We start from the raw sequence: 25,877 nt of genomic DNA on the forward strand, positions 1-25,877 counted from the left end.
AAACTACTGATATGTACAAAAAGCTAACTCTATAAGACAGATGAGAAATATATACAATAAATAAGGATATATACAGGTTGTTTGGGATATATACAGGTAATATAGGATATGTACAGGTAATATAGAGTATATACAGGTAATATAGGATATATACAGGCAGTATATGATATTTATAGGTAATATAGGATATATACGGGATATAGGATATACACAGGTAATATTGTCACATCCCTATCTGTTCTGCTCTTTTTTCTCATCTCTCCCTTTCTTTCTTTCACTCTGTCAGCCACACCTCCCCATCTCTCTCTCTGCCACACCTCCTCATCAGTAAATATCCCTCACCTGTGAGCCCAGCTGGGCTCATTAGGCAGGGTGTATATATTCACCTCTCCGTCCTCTGTTCTTTGACAGATTGTATCTACCTTGTGTGTTACTCTCCAGCATATTCCTCTGATCCTGTTTGTCCCCTGACCTTCCCCGCCTGTTGCCTGGATACCTACCTACCTGCCTGTCTGACTACGTCTGCCTGTCTGCTTCCCCAGTGAATCACTTACCTTCGTCTGACCACGTTTCTCTGCCTGAACCCCGAATGACCAACCTGCCTTCTGTCCCCAACCATGTCTCCTGCCTTCCTCCCTCTGGTCCCGTTTGGATATCCTGGTTCTTGACCCACCGCCTGTCCCTGATTCACCTGCTGTCTGTCCCTTGCCTGTTGCTTGTCTGCCAGAGAATAAAGACTGTTCACCTTGAGCACCTGAAACTGCACTTGGGTCCTCTGTTGTACTTGTTACAAATGTAGGATAAGTACAGGTAATATAGGATATATACAGGTAAGAACAGGTGTGTCTAATTAATCAGTAGTCACAACAAGAAGTAGCAGACACACCTGGATTTATCAGTGTGTCCAATAATGAAAGACAGGAAATAAAGGACCCACCTGAAGTTCAGGAAGTAGTGGGGCTGTGCATAGCGTCCATTAACCCTCCTGTAGTCTTTCGGCAGAAATGACCCGTGGCTCAGTTTTTTTTCTGTGTGTGTGTGTGTCTGTCTGTCCTCGTCAGGTTGAACGGACCCTCTGAATTCCAATTTTGAGTATAAACTGCCCTCCCACTGTCCTTGTCGGGTCAAAGAGGGCCTATTGAGCTCAAGACGAAGGCAGCGGAAGGGTTAAGTTAATAATTTAAGTTCAAAATAACTTCAGTTTTGGCTTGAACAATACAAATAAACTCAGACTGCTCCTTGAGACAATATTTGTCCAAATAAAAACAGGAAATGTGCAATTATCTACAACTATGACAATAAAGTTAAGCCTTCACACACCCCCTTTGGGTCCCACCCCACCATTTGAGAACCACTGAATTAGACTGAACTAACATTAGCCCAAGTACAAGCCTGGACTGGCTGGAATCTCCAACACACTACCCCAGCTCAGCAACACTGGAAACCAACAGGTCAAAGGTCAACCCTGTGAGCCCCTCCCACCTGAGGAATCCTCTGTACCACTGAACCCAAACCCATCCTCTGTGGACTTATTTATGGAGGAAAGGTGTTGGTTCTGTCCTCATTTACTGAGGTTTTCATCTCAGGGCAGATTTGACCTGCTGACATAAAGGATGGAAGAAGAATACGAAGAAAAACTGAAGATCTGTCACTGAGGATTCATCCCAAAGTCAGTGGGATCCAGTTTGGGTTCTAAATGTGATAGAACTGGAGGTAAAGTTGGACCCAGATAATGGTTCCTATCAGTCCATGAAGTAACGACAGTAGAAACTGTTGTAAACATGTTCTCTGTTCTGACTCCTCCTCCTCTCATCCACTTCATGTCGGCTTCATTTCTACTTCCTCTTCAAACGGCAGCAGCTGTGAGTCTCTGCGTCTCTCCATGAAGGTAATGTTGGACCTGTTTGACTCTCACCTCCTTCACTGTGGGTTCTTTACTTCAGTAGAAACTGGATGAGCTTTAATCCATGTGTTGGGGTCCGTCTGAAGTGACTGTGATGAGACCAAGCCTCAGAGTAGAAGCTGATGTGAAACTCAGGGGTTGAACTCAGTGTTGTTGTTGTTGATGATGTTACTGAGGGTCAGGGTTTTCTCCTCACTGGTCCATTAAACTCCTCTGGACTATTTAGATTAGACTGGACTGTGTGTTGAACTGGTAACTTTACCATCAGTAAAAGTACAGAGAAAATCAACAGTCATTAGATTCAAAATAGGGGAAGTGAATCTCAGCCGCTTTGTGACAACGCCTTGAGTTAATGTTAGGACACAAAAACGGACGTTTAAAAAGAGGAAGTGTTGACGTGTCTGTAGCTGACCCACTTCTGAGCCTCAGGTGGTTGTGGACCAGCTGAACCACTGTAAGGGGGGGGTTGGACTCACTGTCCCACATCCATCAGAAGTAAGTCAGTAAAGTTTATTTATATGGAACTTTTCACAGAAAGAATTCACAAAGTGCTTTTGAGTCAAATAGAAGTAGGATCCACAGACAAACACAGACACACAGCTGTGTCCACAGACATAAAAACTAAAGAACATGGTCTGAAAACCCACAGCTCATTCAAAGCCTGAGGAAACAATAAGGTCTGGAGCTGCTCTGGAAAAGACTGAACAGAATTCAAAGGGCAAAGTGATTGGAAATGTCATCCATAGTCTGGGGCACTGTTTACAGGCTCCGTCCCTCTAGTGTCGAGGTGGGTTGGCACTTGCAAAGCAGGGGGCCGGGGGGGCTTGAGCCCCTGCTGCTTTGATCCTCTGCCTACAAGTGCCCTTTTTACTCGTTTTTTTTTTTTTTTTTTCGCAAAAAACAGCATGACTAAAATTTTGATCAATGATAATAAATGTTAAGAGTGGTTTAATTTGGCTGTCACTGGACCTGCTCATGGTGCCCTTTGATCTCTGTCACGCCCTGCCCCTTCCTCCTGTGCAACCTTGCTTGCAACACACACACACACACACACACACACACACGCACATGTCATGCGGTCTGGAGAATGAATGAGGAGGAGGGAAGCGCTGCGATTCCAGGTACATGACAGTCCACCCCACTATCTGCCCAAAACATTCACTTGTCTCTTTTGGTCCTGGTCCTATTCTTCAACAACTATAGTTTTGGGGCCAAAAACCGATGGTAAGTGAGTGAATAATTCAATATCATCATCACGTCATGGAATGAGCTCCCAGACCAGCACACTCTAACAGCTGGGTGCCCACCTGAGTCTGAGTCCTGCTGAAGCACTCACACAGATTTGCTTCTGTTTTATTTCCATAAACTGTTGAGTTTTAGCCGCAAAATTGTAACACATGGTAATAGTCCTCACTTGCTGAAACAGTCACTTTTTCTTCAGTTTTCTCTGTTTTTGCATAATACCTTTAAGTTTACTCTGAGCTTTAATGAACATCTACATGATCAGTAAATTAAATATAGGGTAAAGGAAGTGATTTACACTGAAAAATGCAAAACACAGAGGTTTTTATTATAACAAATGGTGATAAATCACATGAGAAATGTTAAAAAGAGAGAAAAAAATCATTTAGAAGCTGCCATAAAAGTACCACTGGGTCTTAATGGGTTAAAAATGTGCTGAAGTAACTAAATTCTGCTAAACAGATATAAAATTGCATAAAAAGAAAACACATCCAAGTCTTCTTCTCATCCAATACCTAAATCTGGCCCTTTTGGTGTACAAGAGTCATAAAACTTATGTAAAATCCCCCGACTCTTTCATCAGTGCTAACACTTTGACATTTCTGGTTTTGTTTCAGAAACTGCTGGATCCATTATCGTAATATCCGTGTTCGCCTCAAACATATCGACCAGGTTGATGGGAATATTTGTGGAGGTTTGTGATTATTTCAATTAAAATTCACTCAAGATGTTTGAGGCGAACACGGATATTACGAGAATCGCTCAAGCAGTTTCTGAAACAAAACCAGAAATGTCAGAGTGTTGGCACTGATGAAAGAGTCGGGGGATTTTACATAAGTTTTATGACTCTTGTACACCAAAAGGGCCGGATTTAGGTATTGGATGAGAAGAAGACTTGGATGTGTTTTCTTTTTATGCAATTTTATATCGGTTTAGCAGAATTTAATTACTTCAGCACATTTTTAACCCATTAAGACCCAGTCGTACTTTTATGGCAGCTTCTAAATGATTTTTTTCTCTCTTTTTAATGTTTCTCATGTGATTTATCACCATTTATTATAATAAAAACCTCTGTGTTTTGCGTTTTTCAGTGTAAATCACTTCCTTTACCCTATATTTAATTTACTGATCATGTAGATGTTCATTAAAGCTCAGAGTAAAGTTAAAGGTATTATGCAAAAACAGAGAAAACTGAAGAAAAAGTGACTGTTTCAGCAAGTGAGGACTATTACCATGTGTTACAATTTTGCAGCTAAAACTCAAGAGTTTATGGAAATAAAACAGAAGCAAATCTGTGTGAGTGCTTCAGCAGGACTCAGACTCAGGTGGACACCCAGCTGTTAGAGTGTGCTAGTCTGGGAGCTCATTCCATGACGTGACGATGATATTGAATTATTCACTCACTTACCATCGGTTTTTGGCCCCAAAACTATAGTTGTTGAAGAATAGGACCAGGACCAAAAGAGACAAGTGAATGTTTTGGGCAGATAGCGGGGTGGACTCTCACGTACCTGGAATCGTGGTGCTTCCCTCCTCCTCATTCATTCTCCAGACTGCATGACATGTGCATGTGTGTATGTGTGTGTGTGTGTGTGTTGCAAGCAAGGTTGCACAGGAGGAAGGGGCGGGGCGTGACAGAGATGAAAGGGCACCATGACCAGGTCCAGTGACAGCCAAATTAAACCACTCTTAACATTTATTATCATTGATCAAAATTTTAGTCATGAAAATTTTAGTCATGCAGTTTTTTGTGAAAAAAAAAACAAACAAAAAAAAAAACAGTAAAAAGGGCACTTGTAGGCAGAGGATCAAAGTGGCAGGGGCTCAAGCCCCCCCGGCCCCCTGCTTTGCACGTGCCAGGATAGATGAGTCATGTCGAGATGTCGCCGGTGGAACTTCCCTTTTTTACCGGTCTTGACTAGTTTCGGGTGCAGCAAATAGCCTATTGCTTTTCTCACTTCTCCTTTTTTGCAACATTGATCTGACTGTGTACGTACATTTTGTCCAGGTCATGTCCTGAATTGACCCCTCTCTGTTCTAATATGGCCTCAACTTGTCTCCTCTACATACACACAGTAATCATAAATGAATCAACATTCATTTAAACATTCTTTTCTTCACTGTACTTGTTGATCACATTACATATATCTAATTCAACTTAATAAATCAACTCAATCATCATGTTAGTACTACATTATAGTGGATAATATGTTTCCATTTAATGCCTATGCTGGCCGGAAGAGCCCTGACCTCGATCTAACTTGACAACGTCAATAACAATTGCTGTACCAACCCATAAGCCCCTTTTACACAGCACTTCTGTTACGGGAATATTTTACTTTTATTCCAGAATGACATCTGTGTAAATGAAATAGTGGATCATTTGGTTCCACCTTTATCACAGTTCTGTAACACCTCTGAAGGTAGTAACAGAGGCCTGATCAAGACAGAATCACGATTCTGAAATGCTCTGTAAAAGGAACACCTGTCGTTCAACAAACAAGGTGTGACATTTTGATGACGGTGACCCCCGTGCCGGGGGGATTTAAAAATTAGTGCTGGCCGTGCACAGTAAAACAAATCAACACGACCACAAAAATGTTGAACTGGGGAGACACCGAGATCCACTAGCTGTTGTCACTTCAGGAGGAGGACTATCTATGCTAACATTAGTGGAACAGTGAAAGATGGGCCGACTCTGGAGAGGTTAGCAACACCACTATGCTTGGGGTATTTCTGATGTGGAAGTGATACGTCACACTATATTCTGCGCTGCGTCCCCGCCTCTTTGACTGGTGAATGCAGCTCTGCTGTGGAAAAGTCCAGCCTCTGTTACTCCTTTGGCTTGGCTGTGGAAATTGGTCAATGGCAGAAAAAAGGGCTACAGGGCTAGACCACTACCACATCTGGGCCACTCTGATCACATGTCACTGTTTTTAATCCCTGCTCTTACCACCACAAAGACTGTGAAAGCTTGGCCTGATGGTGGCTCTCAGCAGCTTCAGAGCTGTAAAACATCCATTTACTTGAACGGCTCTGATTCGCTCTAATTCTGTTCTATGAGCGATGCGTGTGACGTCATGCAGCAACAACGTCCTCAACATACAGAGCAGCTATGGAGCGAGAGAAAAGCTCACCTGTGTGGCAGCACTTCAGCCTAACTTCACCAACAACATCCACAGATACTTGTAATATGTGCAAGGGCAACGTTCCCAGGCGTGGTGAGAAAGCCTGGAGTTATAACACGACAGACTTCATCAAACACCTCGAGCGATTTCATAGTAAAAACCAAACGGTCTAATCGGCATGTTCACATGTATGATAAGAGTCACACCATGAATGTAATGACATGAAAATATTGAATCTGACCCATAGCACCATCTAGTTGCAACAATAAACATCATGTTTTGGCGTTTTGATGTGCAGGTTGAACATATCTACCTCAAATTTGGTCAAATTTGATTCAGTACGGCCAAGTTGGTGACCATACATGACATCATATGATTGTGACGGTGCAACGAGCTCTGAGGTTTGTCATGAAACAAGTAACTGTTGTAACTCATTTGTACATTGTCAAATCTGCATCAGTTTTCACATTTAGAATAAGAGGATTGAGTTTTTAAATGTTTGAAAATGTCCTATTAATTATCTAACTAGTTAATTTTGTCTGTCTGCTTAATCTGGTTTGAAAGAGATGTGTTTGTTGTGTTCCATTCCATTGCATTTCAGTGACCACCTCTTCTGTTTCTTTGTGTTTTGATGTAGAGAGAAGACAAAGGTGGATTTTAAGTGAAACCTAAAAGTTGTGTCTGGACAAACATCACCTGATTCCAGCAAACATGGATGGAAGACCCACCTGTGACCAGTGTGGAAAGACTTTCACCACAGCAAGTCACCTAAAAAAACACCAACGCATCCACACTGGAGAAAAACCATATGAATGTGACCAGTGTGGAAAGGGTTTCACCAGAGCACATAGCCTGAAATTGCACCAACGCATCCACACTGGAGAAAAACTGTATCACTGTGACCAGTGTGGAAAGACTTTCACCACAGCAACTTACCTAAAAAAACACCAACACATCCACACTGGAGATAAACCATATGAATGTGACCAGTGTGGAAAGGCTTTCACCAGAGCAGATAGCCTAAAAGTCCACCAACGTATCCACACTGGAGAAAGACCGCATGAATGTGACCAGTGTGGAAATGCTTTCAACTCAGCAAGTGCCCTAAAACAACACCAACGCATCCACACTGGAGAAAGACCGTATGAGTGTGACCAGTGTGGAAAGGCTTTCATCAGAGCAGGTAACCTACAAGTCCACCAACGCATCCACACTGGAGAAAGACCACATAAATGTGGCCAGTGTGGAAATGCTTTCATCACAGCAAGTTACCTAAAAATCCACCAACGCATCCACACTGGAGTACGACCATATTACTGTGAGCAGTGTGGAAATGCTTTCTTCACAGCAAAGTACCTAAAAATCCACCAACGTAGCCACACTGGAGAAAGACCATATGAGTGTGACCAGTGTGGAAAGGCTTTCATCGCAACAAGTTACCTAAAAATCCACCAACGCATCCACACTGGAGAAAGACCATATAACTGTGACCAGTGTGGAAGTTTTTTCACCCAAGCTAATCACCTAAAAATCCACCAACGGGCCCACACTAGAGAGAGACCCTACCAGTGCAGATTCTTTGACAGATCTTTTATCACAGGTTCAAAATGTACTAAACATGAACACGTCAAACATTTCCACAAAAGACAAAAACTGAACAGTCGTACAAAAAGTAAGACATTGGACTCCAGTGGAAAGAGTCAGTGTCATAACACACCTAAACAGTTTGAATGTTTCCAATGTGATGAAAGATTCTCATCATCCTCTGCTATCATCAGCACAGATGTGAATCATCAACGTCTGGACCAAAAGGTCCCTCAGCATCAGATGACAAGAAGAAACACAGTGTGTGTGAACCAGCAGCACCCCACTTCTGACAAGAACATCAGACTTAAAAACCTCCAGATCAGACTTCACAGAATCCAGATGTGAAGACAAACATCAGACTGAAGGCTGTGTTTTGTTTTCCTCAGAGTACAGAAGTGTGTTCTAATGCACCACCTTCACAAAACAGTGACGTTACTGAACCTCAATCCGCCACGAGGTGAAAAGTTCAACTAGTGGAGGACAACAAGGACCTGGGGCCTCATGTACAAAGGTTGCGTATGCACAAAAACGTGGCATACGCTCTTTTCCACACTCAAGTTCAGATGTACAAAGAGTGAAATGACCGTGGAAATGTGCAGTGCTTCACACCAACTTCATAGTGTGTGTATGCATGCTTCTAGTGCTTTAGAACCATTGGTAACACTTAGTGGTGACACTGGGAAACTGTTAATAATGTGAAAGAGGTCATTCCTCTGATCCATGTGCACATCAGAGATACACAGATGAACAATGAACACACCAGCACATCATCCCACTGCCAGAGCAGCACATCCCCCACCAGAACCAGACCCTTGACCCTTTAATGACAATCCTGCCATCCGAATAGGATGTGATGTCAATCACATAAAGAGACAGGGACACAGAATTCACTTGTTGTTAAATGCATTTAATGTATTATTAATGTCTGTGGAACATTTAGAAGTCGGTCCAGGTGATCTTATGCCACCGAGCTGGGCCAGAGCTGGACCGTTTCTGTAGAAGTTCCGTTTCATGGAGCAGTATCTGTTTGGGTCCGATGGGCGTTTGGACACCAGGACGGATCTGCCATGCTGTTTCAGGCCAAGTCGTCAGCGATTCTGTTCCAGATCCGTCCCAGTATCTCTTTGCTATCTGGGTCATGATGTCTTCTTGTGACTCGCATGAGCACAGGTGAGGACACGGCTGAGGACGGACATCAGCAGCTGGCTGTTGGACCCACGGTCTGTGACAGGAGGCTGGGAGTGCGTCTCACCTTCTTCTGTTTCATTGTCTTTTGGGAAATAATAAATTGAGTAATTAAACATGAGTCACAGTCTTTGATTTCCTCTTTGACATCCTGACATGATTACGCATGAACCTTTATGTTGTTTGGCTGTGATCAGATTATTGTATGACCTGTGGAATGAACAGATGTGTGAGTTACACAAATACTAAATATATATTTACCTTGGGGGTGGTCCAAGTCAGCCCTGTGAGACCAGTGTCACTCACAATAGCGTCGACTCTCATCTCAAACGGACTGAGTTCGTCTCTTTTCTCCTTCCGCCTGTTATGGCCTCCGCTTCGCATCCATCTTGACGTCATCATCTGATCATGCAGAGAGGGGAATCCCAGAGGGAATCCCACCTGCAGGCCCAGTTTATACTAATTTGCATATTTAAATGTGGGTGTGGAGAGGGAGGAGTCAGGTACCCCAACATATGCGCTCCATTCCACGCTGATTGGGATGTATAAAGGAAGTGTGCTTGGAGTCGGGCGTACGCTCAGTTTTATTCATCTGGATTTTTTTTGTGCGTACGGACTTATCTGGATTTAAGCGTCTGCCAGGTTTCAGTATGAAATCCACACAAGTCTTTATACATGAGGCCCCTAGTTTCTATGCAGATACTACCTCTCATTGAGTTTGTGGACATTGAATCAGTCAGAGGTCGCGTTCACCAAAAATATTCTGTCATTGACAGATATTTTTTTTAAAGATGACAGAAAATTCTGAAGGCTGTCGGTCATTTTGACAGATTAAAATACTGAGGGTAATCTACCAAAGAAAGATTTCACACGACGCTGAACAGAACCTGGACCAGGATCACTGGTCTGTCTGTGTCTGAACAAGGTATCAAACAGTCCAACACCTGTATAGAACCCCACACCACCTGTATAGAACCCTACACCACCTGTATACAACCCCACATCACCTGTATAGAACCCTACACCACCTGTATAGAACCCCACAAAACCTCTATAGAACCCTACAGCACCTGTATAGAACCCTACACCACCTGTATAGAACCCTACATCACCTGTATAGAACCCTACATCACCTGTATAGAACCCTACACCACCTGTATAGAACCCCACAACACCTCTATAGAACCCTACACCACCTGTATAGAACCCTACATCACCTGTACAGAACCCTACACCACCTGTATAGAACCCTACACCACCTGTATAGAACCCTACACCACCTGTATAGAACCCTACATCACCTGTATAGAACCCTACACCACCTGTATAGAACCCTACACCACCTGTATAGAACCCTACAGAGCCTGTATAACATTTAACATATATCCTCAGTGTCCAACCAGGGTCAAAGTGCTATATTTATCTCTACCCTTTCTTGGTTGGTTGACATGCTTGTTTTTTTTCTGTATATACAGGGTGTCCCCAAAAATGTATACACACTTTAAATAATTGTAAAGTAGGTGTTTATTAAAATTCATTTAATTTTCAAAATTTAATAGAATTTACAAACATCCTTTTATTGTTTTGTCACTTCCTGTTCTCAAACTGACGTCTGCTCTGGTCCAGACACTGCTGACAACGCCAAGCAATGGAATCGCACACATCACCAAATACCCTTGGTATTTGCGTGCATTCACATTCAATGGCTGCTCTCAGTTCAGTGACTGTTGCAGATCTCATAGCATAGACTTTGTCTTTTAGGTATCCCCATAAAAAAAGTTTAGTGGTGTGAGTCTGTGGTGTGAGTCAATGTGTGATTCCATTGCTTGGCGTTGTCAGCAGTGTCTGGACCAGACCCAGACGTCAGTTTGAGAACAGGCGCTGACAAAACAGTAAAAGGACGGTTGTAAATTCAATTACATTTTGAAAATTAAATACATTTTAATAAACACCTGCTTTGCAATTATTTAAAGTGTGTATACATTTTTTTTGGGACACCCTGTAGATTTAATTTATTTTCTTTTAAACTGTTTTGCACTATGTAACAGAAGAGAGTTGTCTCTTTTATTTTCATAATACATGTGTATAATGACAATAAAGGCATTCTATTCTATTCTAACACATCTGACTCTTCAAGTGTTCATTTATTTTTTTCTTAACGCTACATTTACATAAAATCACAAATGGCACTGATATATATTGTTCATTCCCAGAAAGAAGTGCAGTTTGAGTTGATGATCCAGGTAGAAATATTAGATGAGTACATATAGTGTTAATTATTTACACTTGTCATTGTTGAAAACACTTTTGGTTACAGATGTACATTTCATTTTGAGTCCATTCCATTACCTTTAATATATTTCATTTAAAACATTGTCAGTTCATGTTAATATTTAACGTGTCAGCTTTAAAAGCAGTTTTTCCTAAATGGTCCTTTAACCTTGGTCCTAAAATGGTCCATTATTATAAATAAAATAGCTCTATTGTGTGGTTCTCAAGCTTTTTGTACTCTCAATGATCCTGTCTGATAAAATGTAGATATTCATAAACTATAAACATTTGTAATGACTGTAAACCAGTAAAAAAAAAAACATGTTAGCGTTTGTGTCTTTTATGGAATCAAACCCAAACTTGGACTGCTTCAGTGTCTCCTTCAGATGTTTCTTTTCTTCCTGTGTGACATACAGTTCTCTTGTCACAGCTTCATAGTCATCATAGAGCTGGTTGAACTGCAGGTTGAGTTGGTTCATCTCTTTCCTGGACACAAACTTACATTCATCTACAACACAAAAAGGAGATACATTAACTCTTCATGTGCAACACATCAGCTTACAAACATCCACAGATACACACACACAACACACAGACTATCTGTCTGTTTCTCTATCACTACTCACCCGACCACCAACCAACACAAACAGACACGAAATAGTATGACTTGTGCAGAGCTTCAGAAGAATCTAGAGCACAGGTGTCAAACATGCGGCCTGGGGGCCAAATCCAGCCCGCCAAAGGGTCCAGTCCGGCCCATGGGATGAATTTGTGAAATGCAAAAATTACACTAAGAAATTAACAATCCTTTTAGTTCAGGTTCCACATTCAGAACAATTCAGTCTCAAGTGGGTAGGACCAGTAAATACTATCATAATAATATGAATAATGACAAGTTTAAACTTTTCCCTTTGTAAATGTAATACTTTCATGTATTTACACTAAAACCAAAGTATAATTTCACAAAAAATGTAATAACCTGAATAAATATGAACAACCTGAAATGTCCAAAGAGAAGTAAGCACAGTTTTAACAAGATTCTGCCTGTTGCTAAATGTTTTGTGTATTTGTAGATCCACTGCGATCTGTAAGCTATAATGTACCTGTCTAAATGATAAACTGTGGCAGAATATTGTTAAATTACAGTTATTTTTTCAGTTTGTTCATGTTATTCACATCTTTTGAAAAGATAGTTTGCAGATGTAAACCTGTTCATAATGTAAATCAACTTTTTTTGCTCTAAAACACAGAGAAAAGTTTGGAGTTGACATTATTTATCTATAATTATGTTATTATTTCATATAATGTGATATAATGTGGCCCCTGAAGTAAAATGAGTTTGACACTTCTGATCTAGAGGATCTGCCTCAGGTTTGCTTGTGGGGCAGGTAGCAGGGGCCTTATCTTCATCCTGTATTCTCTTTCTTTCATATCTGGCACAAACAATAGAGTACAGTTCAGTTAAGAACCCAAAATAATCAACACATTAAGAGATAATGCAATAACATAATAAAGAAGGCCATACAAATAGATCTGATTTGCTCAGATAGTTAACAAGTGAACCAGAAAGTCGAAAACCACACATGACATGACACTGACCTGGCCACCTTTCCTGAGGTGTCTCTGGTGCTGCTGTGTGAAAAAACAGATGGAACCAAATCTGGACGATCACAATCCATGGACGATGTTCCTGATAAGAGAAAGAAATATGATTAGCTTTGCTTATTGTTTCTTTGAACCTTGTTTAACCTATTTGCTCTTTTACGAGCTCAGCCATAATGAGCACCAACAGCACAAGCATTAACGTTAATTCAGAGTTCAAGAAAATCGTACACTACATGTAACATTAGCTGTTTGAAGACACTTTGAGGATTTTCAGCCTGAACCAACAAACCTAAACCAGGGTTCCCACTGTTTCCCTGAAATTATTTTCCAGGACATTTTCAGTCATTACAGAGACAAGTTATCCCATAATACACTCCTCCATTCCCCTGTCCTTCTCATTCTGTGGAAGTGTTCTTTTCTACAGTTGTAACTTGCATTTACCCAGACTGTTTCTATGTTTATTACTCAGACATTTGATGTGCAGTCTATGGCTATAATTTATCTATGAACAATAATTATGACAAATGTATCCTAGAATAATGCAAACACACCCACAGATCACAGCGGAGCACTTCATTAGCCTGACAAACTGGAGTTACAATGTTCAACTGGACAATTCACACTCAACTTTCTCTTCTCTGTTACTTTCTCTCCTGCACTTCCTCTAAAAATATTTGTATATCTTCAATAAATCACTAAAAACTATTTCCTTTGTTTCATCTCAGTTTAGACACACAAGGTCACAAGGCAGGGGGAGGATCAATAATTTTCCAGGATAACTTAACCATTTCCAGGACATTTGACCTTTTTTCTCATTTTCCAGGTTTTCCAGGACACGTGGGAACTCTGCTAAACCATCCATGCAGCTAATCTTAGTACTTAACAACAAAAGTTAAACTTAACGTGACAACACAGAGCCAATTTTACAAACATTAGTAGAAGACAGACACATTTGTCGGCCAGTTAACGTTAGTTGGGCTCTGATCTACTGAATCAAACTAATACTGTGTCATTAACTGTGGTAAAATCACACACAGTCCTAACTTACTCATTATCCAGCTCATGTTGTCAAACACAAACATACCAAACACGACTGCCGTGCATTCTTCAGTTTTACATTGGAATGATGAAGTGTCTCCTTGTAGATGTTCTAATGGACCTGCAGGTTTTTAGTTTTTAGTCGTGCAGTTTTTTGCACAAAAAAAAAAAAAAAGAAAAAAAAAGAAAACGAGTAAAAAGGGCACTTGTAGGCAGAGGATCAAAGCGGCAGGGGCTCAAGCCCCCCCGGCCCCTGCTTTGCATGTGCCAGGACCAAAGCGTACTTGTTGTCCATCCAGTTTGGGTCCAGAGCGGGCTGCTGCCCTTGAGGAGATCAGGCCATGGGACAGGTTGTGAAGCCTGTTACCGGACGTTAGTCTGGGGTTGTCTGTCTTTTATGTTTGTCTGTCACTTCCTGTTTTATTTTGTTAAGTTTTCCTCATGTGTCTTGTCTGTGGTCTTTACTTCCCTTCCTGGTTCGTGTTCACCTTTTCCCTGATTACCTGACTCCGCCCTAATGTGTTCCACCTGTGTCTCATTGTCTTCCCTCCCTTTTGTGTATTTATACCCTGTCCTTTCCCCTGATCAGACGCCAGTTTGTTTTCTCTAGTAGATAACTTACCAGCGTTTTGATCCTGTCTGTTCGTTTGCCTTACTGTGTTTCGACCTGTTTTTGTCATCCTGTTTTTACCTGTTTTTTGCCTGCTCCCTGTCGGTTTTGTCAGCCTCCATCTGCCTTCCTGGTTATTGACGTCTTCGCCTGGTTTTTTCGGTACGTGAGTTTGTCTTTTCCCTATGTCCTGTCGCCTGTCTGATAGCCTTCCCGTGCATGACCTGTTTCCGTCCCTGACCTCCCTCTGCTTTCCCCTAGTCGGGGTGCCGACACAAAGTCCGGAGCTGAACCGTGGGTTCGCGTCCGAAACCCGGAGGACGGTTCAGACGAGGACCTCCTTGGCCGCTGTCCTCAAGATCCTGTTCATTATCATAATCTACCTAACTGTATACAATAAACTCTGTAAACTTTTACATCCGCTTCCGTGTTCTGCATTTGGGTTCTGGGTCTGTGCTAACAGCATCACACAGGTGGGGGAAGAGTACAGACGCAGTCACTGAACCCATGCATCGCTGTGTTTTGAATACCTAAGCCAATGGTGAACCTGATCAACATTATAATATTTGTACACTTGGTCCAATGACTGTAATATTCATGTTCTTTCATAAGATCTTAAACTTCCTGTTTTTAGTCAGTCAACTGCTGCATCTCACTGTATGTACTTGACTCCTTGCAAGTAAAATCTTCTGATTCCAGAATCCAGTGACTCCGTCTTTTGTCTCAGAGTGTAACATAGAATTTTCATCATCAGGTTTATACTTAGTTTTAAGATTCTCAACCAATTCAGCCAGTTGCATCCGATATGTTGAAGCATTGCTCTCAGAGAATTCTGCGGTTGAATCCCAGGCATCAGGTTTTACGTCACTCCATCCAAGACCCAATTTTGTTGTACAGACATGGTCCAATTCAGCAGCTGTGGGTTTATTTTGGACAAGAAGTTTTATTAAAGCATCTGCAAACACTTTTCCATTTAGTTTGGGATCAGGCAGTTTATCAATGACTTCTTGTAATTCTGATAATTTTCATGACCTATAGATTAATTGCACACCACCATCACCTCTCGGACACTCAACCATTGGAGCAAGAAGAAGTCGGTCTTTTATTTCATTGGCATCTTCTGTAGGTGACACAAATTTCGCTGCAATCTGTGGATAGAGCTGTGCAGATTGGGACACAGTACCTTGCCTCGTTTTGCGTGGGTGAATGAGATTCTTTATTCAGTTCTTTCCTTAATGCAGCATATGGAGATGATGTCAGAGTCATCTTCTTTGCATCTCCAGGTTTACAGTCACTTTTCATCTCTTGTTTCTTGGAACTGTCAGCTTGTCTAGATGAAAAAATCCTCGGTGGACAGTCCAAATCATAATCAATCTTGTGAACACTTAACATTTCTACTAAAGGGCAATTTTCCACCTTTTCTATAGTACAAAAAACCTTTCTTTCTGTGGCTTTCCATGTTCCAAGACATTCTCTCATGTAGTTATAATCCCAATTTGATGGTCCTTTGGCATTTGGTTGATCAATTAATTTTTGTAATAAAGCTTTTTATCTTTTTCAAAGGATCCTTCTGGTGGCCATGCAGTCTCAAAGTCAGCTACATCGTCGCTAAAGGGTCGAGTATAAAACACAGTCCCAGTAATGTCTTCTATCAGAGATTTAGGAGTTAATTCCTCTATTTTGTCCATAACAGTAGTATCTGATAAAGAAGCAAAAGTATCTATTGTCCTTTGTCGTTTTTCTAATCTGTCTCTTCGATCTGCTTCCTTTTCCCATAATCTCAAAATTTCTAACTGTGCAGACCATTTTAAATTTATTTTATTACATGCACGAATCTTTGCTTTTTTAATTTTATTTTCAATCCTTTTTGCTATGTTTTTTCTTAATGTCCTTAAGGCTGCATGTTGCAGATTTCCATTGTCAGGAAACCCTATCTTATGCCATTTGCAAAGATATTTACCTCCGCCAAGGAGGTTATGTTTTTGCCAGGGTTTGTTTGTTTGTTTGTTTGTTTGTTTGTCTGTCCGTTAGTGTGCAACATAACTCAAAAAGTTATGGACAGATTTGGATGAAATTTTCAGGGTTTGTTGGAAATGGGATAAGGAAGAAATGATTAAATTTTGGTGGTGATCGGGGGTGGGGGGGCCCACGGGGGGGGCCACTGATCAGCCTTGGCGGAGGTCTGCGCTCTCCGAGTGCTTCTAGTTTATACTGAGTTTACCATATTCCTCATTCATTACTTTTGCTGGTCCTATCAAAACTTTTTGCTGTCCAATATTATTACCTATACGTTTTTTTTTATCACTCCTCTTTATCCAACTGTTTTTTCTTCTCTCTGTCTCCCCCCTTTCTCCCTTCACTGCAGCCCACAGTCCAAAAACAGCCCTTCACAGACATTTAGCTGTAAAGTAGGGGGAAAAAAGGTGGGGGCTGAGGGGAGAGAGAGAGTGAGGAACTTCTTCTTATTCTTTGTAAATTATCACAGATTAACTAAAAGGAGTTTATATATTTTTATGTTATTTTAGACCCTAATAATCAATCTGCAAAATTAACAAGGCAGTATTTTATGCTAGCTTTTTTACTTCTCGGTTAAATTACAGGACATCTTTTATTTTATCTCTTTAAAGGCTAAGCAGGTTTAATCACAACATAGGCTTACTCGTGGAAACTCACACTATTGCAATACTTCAGGGAGACAACAAAACCAACACAACTCAAGACTTCACTCCTTATTCATCAGAATTCCTCTCTCCCTTCACACTCATGCGCTCCAATCAAATTTACATGTTCCATCCAACTCTTGTCCAGACACAGCTTACCGGAACTCTCACCGGGAAATCCATACACACACAATATTCACATGCGTTCACTTCACCTGTTCAGCCCACACTCAGCCTCAGTCATTCCATTTTTCTTTTACTCTTCAAAAGTACCCAAACAGAAGAAAAACCCTAGGGTCCATCATAAACCCAAATCCAGAACCCAAAACCGAGAAGAACCGAGGAATTACTAAACCTCTGTGTAATCCCTTAATCAGTGTAACCTTTTTAATTTTTAAACCCCTTAAATTTAATTCTCCCATAATTTTTCCAAAGTTACTCACTACTCCTGTATTTTCTGGAGGAAGTTCAACAGCTGGCCGATCTATAAAAATTTCCAAAGCTTCAATCCAAAAAACACAGTCAGACAAAAATCTCTGGAGACTCAAAAAAATCTCGGTGGGACCTCCAATTTGTAATGGATTTAATAACACTCTGAGACAAAGAAAAACACCACACTCTGATTTCAGGGATCACAAAAAATACTTTGTTATTCTTGCAAGAATCAAAGTGAGAATATTCACAAGCACTCAGAGTAACCTTGTTATTCGTCTAAACTGGGCTGGCTGAAGTCACACTTAAATACATTCTACAAAGGTTACATGATGGGTACATGATGGCAGTAAATCTAGTTTGACCTTTACAATGAGCACGGACAGATGCATTCTTCAGCATTCTTTTTCAGTCTTCAGCAGTACAGTGATTGACAGCAAGCACCTGAATGTTTAAAAATGATACCTACATCACCAAACATCGCCAGAGTGGCGTCGTCCTTTTGAGTGACAGCACATGTTTGCAAGTGAACTGATTTTCCTTCACACTTTTTATTAATTTAAGTTTTTTGCTGCGTGGAGATTCTGTGGCTCTGTTCCTGTGTGTGTGTGTGTGTGTGTGTGTGTGCTGCACACTGCCTGAATACCTGCCCCCCCCCCCCCCCAAACACACACACACACACACACACACACACACACACAGACCAGTGAAGTGCACCAACACCAGTCACACTCACTCAGCTGCAGCAGAGAAGAAGAGGAGAGAAATGGCGGAAGAAACTGTATTTATTTTACTCTATGGTAAGCTGCGACTTTGTAAAACAATATAACACTACACTTTAGTGCCCCATGAGAAAAAACGTCCTTGCGGAAATACGTTGTCAGGGTACGCCGAGGAGAACATTCAAGTTTTTTTGTTTTTTTTCATGCAAGTTTTAGAGAGTGTATTACAGCTTTTTTACATTGTGTAAGTTGCATCTCTGTGAAATAAACAAAGACATATGCAACTGTTAATCAACATGTCCACCATTATCTAAAATAAGACTATTATACAGTGTTTTAAAGTTGTGTAAATTATCTTTGTGAGATAAACAAAGATGCAACTGTTAATCATGTCCACCATTACCTAATATCAGACTATTATACAGTGTTTTAAAGTTATGTAAGTTGTATCTTTGTGAAATACAGATATATGCAGCTGTTAACTCCCATGTCCATCATTCATATCAGACTACTATACAGCGTCCCACTTCACTTCGTACTGTCATGCAGGATTTATCGGGGTTCATAAATTCACAAGTTAATGTCTTCATTAAAATAATTTTGAAAAGGTTCCAAGTAATGTATTTAGTTGTAATTTTATATATTGCATGGTTGGAAAGCAGCTCCATTGTTACATAAAATGTAGTTTAGTCCCTTGTATTAAGTCTAATAACATGATGCATGTTTTGATTATTTCTTATTTTGTTTGTAGACAGCTTTTTTCCACTTTTTAATGTTTGCTTCAGCATTTATTTTTGAGCTGTTTGCAAATACCCAGTGGCTGCAGATGGAACTTTTCCTTAGCTAGTAAATATGACTAATTGATATTGGTAAGATGTTTTTGTGAATAAACCTTTTAAAAACACATCATGTATTAGTTTAAAAACACCTCACATTAGCCTATGTATTATCACTTTCAGCTAAATGCAGCCACTTGTTTTTATTTTAAAATGGCCAACTATAGAATCCAATTCTATGCTAGTAACCCAAATACATTAAATGTACATATTTTCATTCCACAGGCAGAGGGGAAGAGTAAGGTGTGGAGCTACTTCACAAAAGGCTCCACAGGCACTAGATGAACATCTGCAGGGCAAGAGTTAGCCAGGGCTCCAGCACCAGCAAAGAAAAGAACACTACACATTTACTGATTTATCATTGTGTTTACAGTTTGCCTTTTCTTATTTATCAGTGGGTTTACTGTCCTTATGTTGACAGTGTTACTAATTAAAGTTCCTTATTTTAATTTAGTTGTCTTCTGCCTTTTTGTGTTGAATCATATTTCGGGTATTATAAGAATTTATGTTCATGTGTAGTTTATATCCTGTGTATATCAATGCTCTTATTTAATATATTGGCAAACATATCGGTTATCGGCCGATATTTTGGATATCAGTCGATATATCGGCTTTTTTTTTTTTTGCCCCCAATATCAGCATCGGCCCCAAAAATCCCAAATCGGTCAGACTCTAGTAATAACTCAATATAATGGAATATAACAGTCTTAAAATATTGTCACTAAATATAACTGGGTTGAATTCACCTGTAAAGAGAGGAAAAGTCATGATAAAACTGAAAAAGAGAAGGTTCAAATAATATTTCTACAAGAGACCCACCTATCTAAGGCAGAACATGAAAAACAAAAAAAAATGTGGCTATAGGAATTCATACAACAGTTTCTATAAACAAGGAAATAGAAGAGGAGTCATAATATTAATATCCAATTCGACTAAATTTCTATATGAAAAAGAAATTCAAGATAAAGAGGGAAGATATGTCATTGTAAAGGGAGAGCTGGAAAATGAACCTGTTACTCTGGTAATGTGTTCCCCCCTCCTTAAAGTGATAAAGGATTTTTTTAAATTTATTTATTTTAAATATAACAGCAATGGAAACTGAAGGCATATTAATTGTGGAGGAGATTTCAACATAGTGATAAATCATAAATTGCATACACGTCTTTTGGAAATGTGATAAATAAGTGTGTTTTGGGAGATGGTGTGTGGAGTGTTACAACAAATAATGGGGGATGAGATTCAGTGTGCTGTGATGGACTGTATTTGTGGAACTTATCTGATGAAAGTGTAGTGGGAAACCACATATACTTGGTTCATAAACTTTTAGTGGCTTGTAAAAAAGTTATTACAAGAAACTGGGGAAAGGCAGAACCACCAACAAAGGACCGATGGATCACAATTATTGAAGGAATGTATACAATGGAAAAAATAACTGACAAACTGCAACTAGAAGAAGCACAAATGGACAAAAAGTGGAATAAATGGACTGATTACAGAACCCAGAATGGAAGGACTGAATAATGTGAATGCACTGTTACAACCCAAGGAAGGATTGTTTTTTGTTTTTAGTGACTATGTGTTTATAAAATTTAAATAAAAACTTAAGTGGGGAAAAAAAAAACCCACTCTACTTCCTGCACAGAGGAGAGCACAAGCCCCGCCCCCATCATGTGTATGGGGCTGCTCCGCCTCCTGCCCAAAGACACTACAACACATAGTGAACACAGACAGTAAGATCATGGCTGTCCCTCCTCCCTCCCTCACAGACATATTTCACACCCGCCCCACCCACAGACTCCTCCCACTCCCTCTTCAGCGTCCTGCCTTCAGGGAAAAGGTACCAGAGTCTCCATGTCTGATCCACCAGACTGCAGAACACCTTCATCCATCAGAACACTGAACCCTCTCCACTTCCTCCCCCCTCTGCCCCCCCCATTTCCACCCAGACTCCACCTCATCCGTTGTTTCCACATCAGACTCAGTAGACTTAGATCCTGTGGTGTTGTCCATCAGCTGCTGACTGTCTTCTGCACTTTAAACATGTCTCTACTGTCATATCTGCTGCTGTTTGGTTCCATGATGCACCTTCTGATCTCAGAACCAGGACTGGACTGCACTACTGCTGCTACTGGATACACTGACAAGGACACTTTAGATCCTGTCATAGTTTACTGTTTATTTATTGGTATTGTATTTTTTTAACCTCTTTTTAAATACATGACATTAAATAAGGTGAGACAGAAACACCATCTCTATTCTCTGTATGTTCTGCATCTATGTCTGTTGACGTTCCAGAACGTCTACTCAGACTGAGATTAACATCAGGACAAACCTGACAGACATTCCAACTAAGCTCCTCCCACTGGTGCTGGTGGAACCTGTGGGACCAGGTGAGGTTCTGTTTTCAGGACACAGTTCACCTGAGACACACCAACACTTAGACTCTTCCATCAGCCTTCCACAGGTCAGTTTTCTATTCTTTCTCTTGTTTCTGACTCATCTTTGTGGTATTTGATTCGTTCTCCATAAACTCTCATCAGTTTAGTGTTGTTTATTACTGGTTACCCCGCCCCCCGAAGGGGATTAATCTTTACAGGGTTGGGTCAAATTCCCCAGATATATATTTACTGAAACCACCCCAGTGTTCAATAATTGTGTCACGTGTTCTGCTCAGTTTCCCCAGCATCTTCTCATATGCAACTGTTTCTGTCATTTGAATATGATTTTTATATTTAACAAATATTGAATATGGATGAAAGAGTGGATTGATACCAAAATAAGCTACAATAGGTACGAGGGGCGGGGTTTGTTGTGCTTGGCACCACTTGTTACCCCGCCCCTGAAGGAGAGGGAAGGGATATTGTTTATGGTTCAGTTTGCTTGTTTCTTTCTTTCTTTGTTAACAATTTAGCAGTAAAACTACTGGTTGAATTCATACAAAATTGTGTTTATAGATTCCCAGTGAGCCAGAATGTATCTGATTACATTTTTGGAAAAGTAGTTCAAAGTTCACATTTTTAATGAATTTTTAAAATATTTTTTCTTCCCATTTTCTTATAATGGGCAAAATTTTACATGTCTATAAAAACACCAATTTTGTTTCAGTTTACCTCAGACTTGGCACATACACTACTCACAAAAAGTTAGGGATATTTGGCTTTTGGGTGAAATTTATGGAAAATGTAAAAAGTTTACACTACAGTGGTATTATATCATGAAAGTAGGGCATTTAAGTAGAAGCATGTGTGACATGCCAAAAATAGTGCGACCATTTTTGTATAGTATTTAATTTAGGCAGCTGGAAAATAATTTCCTGTGTTTACAGGGTTTAATAATGCTCTGAAAAATTAGTTGACAGCCATGTCATTTTATATTTCATGTATATTATGAAAAAAAAAACCATGATAAATGTAAGCAGCATCCAGGTGGAACCTTTGTCACGGGAGCGGTTGCACTCCAGGTAGTTTCAGGTGGGAACTTCCGCCCACGTACCAGACTCAATCTGGATGAAGAACTGAATCCCCCGTGTCTTGATTGCTGCTCAACTTTATCTGTATTTTACAGGTTAGTAGTCGGTAAAAATAACCAGTCGCGGTTGTTTAAAGCCTTACTGCATGTGGACAGAAGTTATGAAAGTGTTTCAGTGTTGATTTAAGTACTTTTGTGAACTTTAAAAACTTCAAAGTAGCGCCGCTCTCTTAGTGGCGGTAACACGCCGCATCGCGGGTGTATGGGTTTTTCCCTCCGTCAGGTCTCGCAGGCATGTCACTAATGTTTATGTACTCTGTACTGATTATTATTTCGGCTCTCACACATGTACTACATCTTACAGCAAAACTGGTAATGGGTTAAGTGTGTTATAGATAATAAAATAATAAGTTTAGCTCATTTTTGAGGAGTGTTAGTGTGAAATATGAAGTCAAAAGGAGTAAATGTGTTTTCTTTAAGATTTAGGTATAGTTAATGGTTCTATATTAAAAGGGTTTTGTATTTCTCTGTCTGTGAACAATTTATGTTAAGTGTGTATGTCCAGAATCATCACAGATAAGATGTTGCTGCTCTAAATACAGTCGAGTACTGCTGTGATTTGCACTATGTCATTATAGTAGCTCTGATTCATTTATATAAAATGTGATACCATAGTATAGTGAAAATGTGATGTTATTAATGTGAATGTGTTCTGTGAAAAGAAAATGGACTGAAAGGACTTATGGACATTTATCGCACTTATTTTAGTTATTAAGAACTGAGACAGAGATACTAAAAGCCATATTTTGTATTGCATATTTTATTGTGATTTTTGAATACAGACGCAATCTGGATGAAGAACTGAATGCTCCGTGTTTTGATTGTTGCTCAACTTTATCTGTATTTCACAGATTTGTATTTTGTTATTGTGGTACCATACCTGGGACCCGTAACACATGCAATGGTAATTCCCTCATATCAAACAATTTATTGAAACAAAAACCAACAACAGTGGTAGTTACACATCAACAAAAAATGTCAGTGTCTCAATAACTTGCTGTGTGCCCTTGAGCATCAATTACAGCTTGACAACGATGTCTCATGCTGTTCACATAATGACTTATTGTCTGCTGACGCATGGCATCCCATTCTTCTCGAAGGGTGGTCCTCAGCTCTTTGAGGTTCTAGGGTACACAGTTACAAGCCTCCACACAGTGACTCAGCTGATCCCATAGGTTTTTTTATGGAATTCAGGTCTGGAGAAAGTGCAGGCCACTCCATTCGAGGTACCCCAGTCTCCAGCAGCCATTCCTTGATGATGTGACCTCAATGAGCTGGAGCATTGTCATCCATGAAGATGAAACTCGGCCTGTGTTGTCCATGCAGGGGCACAATGACTGGATTAATGATGTTATTCAGGTAGTATGGGCTGGTCACTGTACCATTCACAAAGTATAGGGCAGTTCTGTTTTGACTAGACACACCTGCCCATGCTGTAACACCACCACCACCAAAAGCTCGTCTGGTGACAACAGTGGCTGATGCATAACACTCTCCTTGACGTCTCCAACATCATTGGCGGCCATCATTTCTGTTCAACGTGAATTGACTTTCATCACAGAACAGCACTGAGGCCCACTGGTCCCTCATCTGGTGTCAAGGCTCCCTGGCCCATGCAAAACGATGTCGCCTGTGCCTGGTGGTGTGTTTAGGTACCTTTGCAGGTCCTCTAGCATACAGACCAGGCTAATGTAAACAGTTTTGAATACTCTGACATGACACTTGGGTACCTCTCACCTCCCTTAAATTTGCCTGGAGTTCAGTGGTATTCATCATCTGGTTCCTCAGGGCACTGTTCACAATGAAGCGGTCATCAGTGTGGGATGTGGCCAAAGGACGTCCACTTCTGTGCCTTTCTGTGACTCTTCCAGTCTCTCTGTATCTCTGGTACAACCTGCTGATGACCCTCTGTGACACTGTGAGCTCAGTGGCCACTTCTGTCTGAGAACATCCTGTTTGAAGCCTTGCAATGGCGAGGTACTGTTGATGAATTGTTAGGTGTCATCTTGGTCTCATGATGTCAAAATGTGAACAGCATGATGAGGAGGACTGTTTAAATACCAATTGTAACTGAACCAGGAACTTTATTGGAGGATTCATGAATCAAACACCTGTTTTGAATTTTGCCGTTAAGCTCCTTGTTAAAGAATAGCAAGTTTTGCAAAAAGTCCTGAAACACTGAACTGTTGAACAAGTGCATTCAAAAGTTTAGAGAAGGTCACATTAAGTTCACCTGTAACAGTTTAAGTTTGTCCTGAAATTTCATCTGAAAACCAAATATCCCTAACTTTTTGTGAGTAGTGTATATAGAGACAGTTGATACACTGACATCAGCTGGATCGATGCCAAAATAAGATACAATATGTGTGAGGGGCAGGGTTTGTTCTGCCTGGAGCCACTTGTTCAAACTGGTTTTGGTTGGAGTTCAACCATTGGATGATGTTCCATCAGCTCCATTTGTCTTTGCAGATTCAGGAAATACCCTCTGATGTCTGACTGGGACAATCATGTGAGCTGAAGTCGTCCAGAACAGGAGTGAGTTTCACTGGACCATTGGGGACATTTCCATCACAGCGTCATGAACACAGTGAGTCTGTCACAGACTCAAATGTTTGTTGTTGAAATGACGCTGACAGAGCAGAACCTTGTGCAGTAGAACCTGAACAGAACACATCAAACACATGTTCAGCACACAACATGGATTTTCTATCACATGTTGTTGAAATGGACTCACAAAGCACAGTCAACTGATACTAAACAACACACTGTTGGTGGACGGACTCGGGGTCAAAGGTCGTCCTGAACCCAGTCCAGCAGTCCTGGCCTTCACAGAGGGTTCAGGTCTGGGTTCAGGTCACTATTTGTTATTGACATCCCACAAAACCACATCGTTTCCCCTTGGCGTTTATTTGAAAAGTCATCTAATGTTGTCTGTGAATAGAAATGCTGTCATTTGAAGGGTTTGTGTGGATCGATAGGATGGAGACGGAAGACAGATTTACACCACATACCTGGACTTTGACAAACATGGACTTCCTCGTTCTAGACAGACATTCCTATGACAGTGTAGACACTTGTCATTAAAAAATGTCTGACTAATGAGGAAGCATCCGCCCACTGCGCAATGTTT

The 25,877-nt window shown here is 40.5% G+C and overlaps 4 protein-coding genes and 1 pseudogene across 4 annotated transcripts in view; 4 read left to right on the forward strand and 1 right to left on the reverse strand.

Moving 5' to 3' along the window:
* LOC115436284 (zinc finger protein 345-like) overlaps positions 1–25,877 on the forward strand; it is a 589,760-nt gene that overhangs the window by 364,925 nt on the left and 198,958 nt on the right. The window lies entirely within an intron of this gene.
* Positions 1–25,877, forward strand: part of LOC115435837 (zinc finger protein 420-like) — a 363,895-nt pseudogene that overhangs the window by 169,842 nt on the left and 168,176 nt on the right.
* LOC115435836 (uncharacterized) overlaps positions 1–25,877 on the reverse strand; it is a 1,131,008-nt gene that overhangs the window by 63,556 nt on the left and 1,041,575 nt on the right. The gene's annotated exons all lie outside the window — the stretch shown is intronic.
* Positions 6,979–9,909, forward strand: LOC115436286 (zinc finger protein 420-like). The gene has a single exon (XM_030159097.1). The coding sequence runs from the start codon at positions 6,985–6,987 to the stop codon at positions 8,203–8,205; it is 1,221 nt and encodes a 406-aa protein (XP_030014957.1). The 5' UTR covers positions 6,979–6,984; the 3' UTR covers positions 8,206–9,909.
* The window catches only part of LOC115436245 (NLR family CARD domain-containing protein 3-like), a 42,237-nt gene continuing 37,988 nt past the window's right edge, over positions 21,629–25,877 (forward strand). The window contains exons 1-2 of the mRNA XM_030159041.1: positions 21,629–21,683; positions 25,217–25,282. The gene's annotated coding sequence lies outside the window, so the exon portion shown is untranslated. The remainder of the gene's footprint in view (positions 21,684–25,216; positions 25,283–25,877) is intronic.

The sequence above is a fragment of the Sphaeramia orbicularis genome, chromosome 16 (genome assembly GCF_902148855.1).
Source record: "Sphaeramia orbicularis chromosome 16, fSphaOr1.1, whole genome shotgun sequence".
Classification (NCBI taxonomy): Eukaryota; Metazoa; Chordata; class Actinopteri; order Kurtiformes; family Apogonidae; genus Sphaeramia; species Sphaeramia orbicularis.

Bases quoted from the DNA above. Each gene is read 5' to 3' on its own strand.
- LOC115436286 (XM_030159097.1), top strand. From the start codon at position 6,985: ATGGATGGAAGACCCACCTGTGACCAGTGTGGAAAGACTTTCACCACA.